We start from the raw sequence: 6,000 nt of genomic DNA, 5'->3' as shown, positions 1-6,000 counted from the left end.
AGTGCAGAAAGAGCACCAGGCAGCTCTGCCTGGAAGTGGTGTTCCTACTAAAAAGGGAGCAGCAATTAAAACAGTGCTGTCTCTCAAGACCCTCAGCAATAAAGAGTTGGGCAGCTGAGTTTTCTTCTGAGCAAAAAAAGAAAGCAGCTGCATTATGTTATAGCGGGCTTCTCAACTGTTAGATATTTGGCTGGAAGATGGTTGTGGGGTGGGATTCATGACTGTGGTGGAGGCAATTGAGAGGGAAGCAGCATGTAGGTGAGTTGGGAGCGCAGTTGAAGAAGTAAATGCATGGCTGATGTGGGAACTCAACAGAAAATGCCATGGAAAGCACTCTGTTCAGTCGCGCTGGGTCAGAGGGAATTCTTTTTGTTTCAAATATGCTTCTATTGGGGCTTGAGTGACCTGCTTTTCTGTAATGAATCTCACGGGGCAGTGAGAAAAGACCAATGAAGAATGGAGAAATGTCTGGTATCTGCACAGGAGTGAAAGGGGAGATGGTATGTAAGCTGGCCATGCTGTCACAGCTCACAAGCACAAATATTTTCCTTTTCTGGATGAGAAGCTCTTCTGCTTGCTTATCCCCATGTCCCCCTGCGACCCACACTGAAGAGCTGCTGCATGTGAACCTGCCTGTAAGCGAGCAGCACCTTTCCTGTAGGACTGTGAAAGAAGTGGATGCTGGAGGTGGTAGGAGTGGAGACAGGCATGTGCTAGTCACACAGATAAGCTCAGTCTCAGCCCTGCATGCCCCAGGCCCCTTCAGCGGGTTGCTTAGCCCTTGGACTCCCTATGCCACGCAGTTTGTCCTCGTGAGCCATGTGCTCTGGTGCCCGAAGTGCCTACGGGGCTGGATTTGAGCAGTTTTATATGTATGACAAATCAGTGCCATGTGTAATGTCATCATTGTTCTCCTACCCTCATTCCCACTTCTCCCACCAGTGCCCAAGGTGCAGCATTGCCCAGGATGCCCCGGTTCAGGGGCTGGTTTTGACCACTGCCTGCGGAGGTGCCCGCCTTGGAGCTGGGCCTGTGGCTGCCCAGGGGCTACTGTGGCAACCACTGGGCTGCATCCAGGCACTGAGGAAATCTGTTTCCACCGGCTTCATCGTCACTTCAGCTAGACCAGCTGCTCGGGGAGGGACCATCTCTAGCAGTGCCAACCCCGCACTGGTGGCGAAAAACCCTCACAGCGAGGGAGGGAGGGAGCTCCCCTTTGCCGCGCGCCTGGAGGCCGAGGTGCGAGAGCGTCGGTCGGGGCTGGCAGAGCCGGGGCCTGGCAGGCGCGCGCGATAGCACCCTGCGGCTCAGCCTCCGCACCGGAGAGAGCGGTGGGAGCAACACAAACAGCTGGGGCTGCGAGCGCCCGCCCGCTGTGCCGGGCTGGAGGAGCAGCGAGGGGGAGAATCCTCTCACCACTCCTCTGCCGCCGCCTCCTTCCTGCGCTCGCCGCCTCTGGAAAACTCTGCTGCCAGCTGAGCCGGGGCGCCGCTGGGGCTCTCGGGATGAGGAGGATCAGGGCTAATGCCATCGCCATCCTCACCGTCGCCTGGATCCTGGGCACTTTCTATTACTTATGGCAGGACAACAAGCCGCATTCGGCAGCATCGGGCAGATCTGCCAGCGGCAGCAGCAGCAGGAATGGGCAAAGAGCAGCCGGGCGGCTGGAGATGCACCGGGAAGAGAGGACCATCCCCCTCATCGTAAGTAAGACAAACGGAGCATGTTATGTTCCAGTTCTTCCGCGCTCCTTGTTTCGGGGAGTGGGGATCGCTTGTCACTGCTGCTCGCAGTGCTGCCTTAGGCAGAGATGCTCGTGGGAATGTTAATCCCAGTTTACCAGGAGACTGGGAAGAGGAGGGTTGATGAATGAATGGGGTGAAGAGGGAGAGGGGAGAGGAGGAGTTAGGTTGGCATTTGAATTTCTTTGTATTTGTTTTAACATTTTTTTGCCTGTAACCATGGCAGCGGTTACAATTGGGGAGCAGGATCGGCAGATCTCAAGGGAATAGAGTAATGCTGTGTGTAAAGTATTTGCAAGTTGTCTCCGCTGGCTTGCCCAGGCTCTGCTGCTCTGCCAGGGAGCAGGCTGTCCTTCCTGGGGGGGGAAAAAGGGTGGATGAAGCAGCTGGAAGGTTTCTGGTTTGTGCAAGAGGGGTGTGTGTGTATGTATATGAATAGTAATGCATGACTTCTTTTGTTTTTCCTGGCAAGATGAGGAAGATCTGCATCCTCTAGCAAGCCCTTGCTCCTGCTTGCTGGGCTCTGTGCAGCAGGGCTGGCTGGGGAGATGCGAGCAGCACTTGCTGCAGGGGCACTGCGTGCCATTTACTGGCCTCTACGTCTTCTCCCTTTAATCCCAGATAGCTAAAACACAGGAGCACAGCCCTTGCTGCCTATCTGAGGCTTGGGTTTGGCAGGGTGGGAGATGGAGGAGCAAAGAGGGGACCTCAGGAGCGCTCCGCTGACCTGAGCAGCGTTAGCTGGACTCCCTACATGTTGCCTGTTTGTACTGTTTCAAAACTGCTTTCAAAGCCCTGTGGTCTCTGGATTATCTGTGGGCTTGTTGCAGTGATAAACCAAGCTCTTGACTTAAGGAGGACGGCAGGAACCTTCCTGCTCTGTCCATGAAGGACATTTGTGCCCTTGTAGCCTGCAAGGTAACAGGAATGATAGAGCTCCCCTAGCTCTAGGCAATAGCTTCATTAATAAATAAACTGGCCCCTGGGGTTGCAGTGACCCAGCAAGGCCATTCCTAGGAGTGACCCAGCCAGCAGCTGGAGAATTGCACTGCGCGTCACTGCCTGTGTCTGGCTGCAAATCCATTTATCAGCCGGCTGCACACGGACAGCAGCGAACAAAAGCGGCTGCCTGGCCAGAGCTGAGCAGGGGCCAGGCGCTGGGGCTCTCCACTTATCTTGGGGGGCTGTGATTTTTAGCCTGAGTCTCCATTTTCTTTGCCTGCAAGGCAAGGGTGGCAACGTGGGGCTTGGGAAGCCTTGCAAAGGTTTGGAAAACGCTACTGCAGCAGCCCAAGTCCTTGGGCAGCGAGGTGGGAATCCTTCTGCTTGGCCCTCGAGGCATCACTTGTAGTGGCAGAAAGTCACGAGTCTAAAGGGAGAGGCTTCTCAGGGAGATGGAGGATGTTGCTTGTTGCTTGCTGTGACCTCTGGGCTGGTGACAGCTGGGTCTGTTTTGCTCTGGGAGCCTCCCTGGCACAGAGCGGTGGAGCTGACAGTGGTGTCACCTCCCAGTGAGGAGCCCCGTGCAAGTGCTGGGGCGGGCGGTGGCAGAGTTGAGCAAAGCGAGGATTTGGAGCACCATTTGAATGCGCTACTCGGGTGGTTTTTTCTCTGTTCCGCTGCTTATCCTTATTTATTTTTGTTATAAAATAACATTTACTTTGTTCCCTCTGAGGGTTTGTGAGGTTTCACAATTCCGTGCCTGCCAAGCTGCTGGGATGGAGGTGAACCTTGGGGAATGGGCGTCCTTTGGCCATGCATGGCCTTCAACCCCCATTTCATTGCAGGAGGAGTTTAATTGCTTGACTTAATAACTAATGGCAGTATTGTGTAAGAGTTGGCGTGTGCATGCTCTGGATGCTCTTGAGGCCCTTGGCCTTCCACACAGACTGTAAGGCAAGCTGCACATTTTAATCCAGCTTTTGGTTTCCTGAGCTCTGTACGGTTGGTGATTCTGGAGTTTAGGTTTGGGCTCATCTGCAAATAAGGGTGACTCATGTGACCTATGATTCTTAGGAAAAAAACTTTATTTATTATTATTTTTAAATTGGCTGCTTTTCTGTCTGGAAGAAAAAGTGAGTCAAAGTTTCACTCTTGCATCTAGGCTATAACATCCCAAATGCTGGGTGAATTAAGGCGAATTGAAATTGAATTGCTTTTAAAATTGAAAAGCATGTCTTGAATTGAGTTGTGATTTCCCTAATTCTCTCTTGATATGAGGAATAAAAAACAGTTAAATTGTAGTGGTTCGCAAGCCTTAATGTTAAACCAATTTGTTTATTGAGTTCATATTTACCTGCAGAATGTTAGCTTAAAACCCTGTTGTCTGACTCTGGCAAAGATTTGCCTTGCAGAATTTGAATTCTTAGGAGTAGCCCTTGGACTTCTGGCAGTTTTGCCATGTGCCTTCCCCTCGAGCCTTGATGGGCCTTTCTGAAGGATGGGCTTCCTTCCTGTGCTCTTTGCTCCCTCCTTCTGCTCCTTGGAAGTTTCCCTGAGGCAGAACATGCAAAATGCATCTTTGGAAGGGTTTTGGCATCATTTTCATACAATGCACAAATGGTTAATTATTTGCCTCTTGCTGCTCCTCTGTTTTAGCACAGAGCTGATGGACAGAGCCCAAGACTCTGTCCTTCCTCCTTAAAAGATTGGAGAGTGGGAAACATGCCCGGTATGTTTATGTCCCATTGAAGAGATCAAGGCCACCATTGCTGCACAAGAGAAGCCTGTTAGTCAGGAGGATAGCTGGCGTGTAGCTTTGAAAAAGGAGTTTTGCTGGCAACGTTCGTGGTGAAGATGCAGGCATTTGCTCTTATTTCCCTGTCAAAAGCTGGATGTGGAGCTGCCCTAGGGTTTCTTCTGGTTGCTGGCATTTTTGGGAAGGTACGAAAGCAAGATTAACGGGAAGGGGAGATGGAAAAGTGTTAGGTGAATGCTCTGAATCTTGTTAGGTTTGTGCCTGACTGCTGCTTGAAGCAGGTATCTTGTTACTGTTGTCCAACCACCTTTTGAGACCTGCACAGCATCCCTATGGTGGCACTAGAGACCAGCTGGTAGCTGGTGGATCCAATATTGGAACTCTGCCTCATGTCTCCTGGCTTCAGCTCTTGCTGTGCTCTCGAGCTCTGCACTCGGCCACCTGAACACCAAGGAGATGAGATGAAGGCATCTCTTCCTTCGTACCGAAGGATTTCTACATGCTCTGTAAACATTAGTGCACATCACACATCTCTTGAGGCAGATCATAGGGGACTCTTCTGGGACATGCTGGGAAAGGGAGATTCCTCTATGTACTCAAACTTGAGAAGTGCAGGTTAAAGTAAGCAACACTGCACATACAGGGAAGAACAGACTGAGTAACATCAGGTAGTAGAGAAAACCTGCTGGTCCACTTGCATCTCTTAAGCTTATGGTGTTACTATAAATAATTATTAATCAGTAGATGTTATTTTCATTAATTTTATTGGGCCTGATATCTCAGCTTCTGCTAAGATGTACTATGAGTTGAAGGGAAGCATGGTGGGAAGATAAAAATGATTGGTCTCGGCAGGGCTAATATATAAACAACTTTTTGTGTGCATATGTGGAATGTATATGCGCGCGTGTGTGTATATAATATAAATGTTTATGTATATTTTTGGTCTGTTTGCCATTTTTCCCTTGGGGTTTTCAGCCCTGGCCTGTGAGGTTGGTAGCACCCTGCAGCTTGCTTTGTGTGAGTCAGTGGGACTGCCTGAGCACTCCTGTGGCTCTGGTTTAGACTCCTTAGCCTCCATTTGGCAATACTGTGGCTGTTCAGTCCGCTTGCCCCTTGCCAGCATCCTCAGGGCAGTAGGTCTTACGAGCTGCTGCTTGTGCTCACTCACTGAGGAATTTGTGGGGACAGTAAATAGGGAGTGGACCTTGTCAGAGAAATATGATGTGCACAGAGCGGAGCCCTTTAAATCTTAGTGTCCTAGTTAAGAGGGATTTATTCCTTCCAACCTGTCATAGCCCATCTTATTTTTCCCTCTTCTTTCTTTTTAGGTGGAGGATTATAATTGTTGCACTGAGTTTAAAGAGGATTGGAGTGCTCTATATCTTCCTCTGCTTTCCCCAATCTCTCCTAAGAGACATCATAAAGAAGGGGCAGGAATGGATAAATGGGTATTAGCATCACTGCAAGTACTGAAGAATTCTTCCTCACCTTTCTTGTCTCCAAATTTCCTTGCAGCATCTGCACAGGCTGCCTCATGAGCTGTTGGAACTCATGCTATTT

General features: G+C 50.3%; 1 protein-coding gene across 1 annotated transcript in view; it reads left to right on the top strand.

The window, feature by feature from the left end:
* Window positions 1-1,461: 1,461 nt before the first annotated feature.
* GALNT16 (polypeptide N-acetylgalactosaminyltransferase 16) overlaps window positions 1,462-6,000 on the top strand; it is a 53,573-nt gene continuing 49,034 nt past the window's right edge. Inside the window, exon 1 of the mRNA XM_088536570.1 lies at window positions 1,462-1,703. Within this exon, the coding sequence (XP_088392696.1) occupies window positions 1,506-1,703 (198 nt within the window). The 5' untranslated portion in view covers window positions 1,462-1,505. The remainder of the gene's footprint in view (window positions 1,704-6,000) is intronic.

The sequence above is a fragment of the Tinamus guttatus genome, unplaced genomic scaffold (assembly GCF_059628265.1).
Source record: "Tinamus guttatus ecotype Peru unplaced genomic scaffold, ASM5962826v1 Tinamus_guttatus_pri_ptg000676l, whole genome shotgun sequence".
Lineage (NCBI taxonomy): Eukaryota > Metazoa > Chordata > Aves > Tinamiformes > Tinamidae > Tinamus > Tinamus guttatus.
This window is presented reverse-complemented; position numbering and strand designations above follow the sequence as displayed.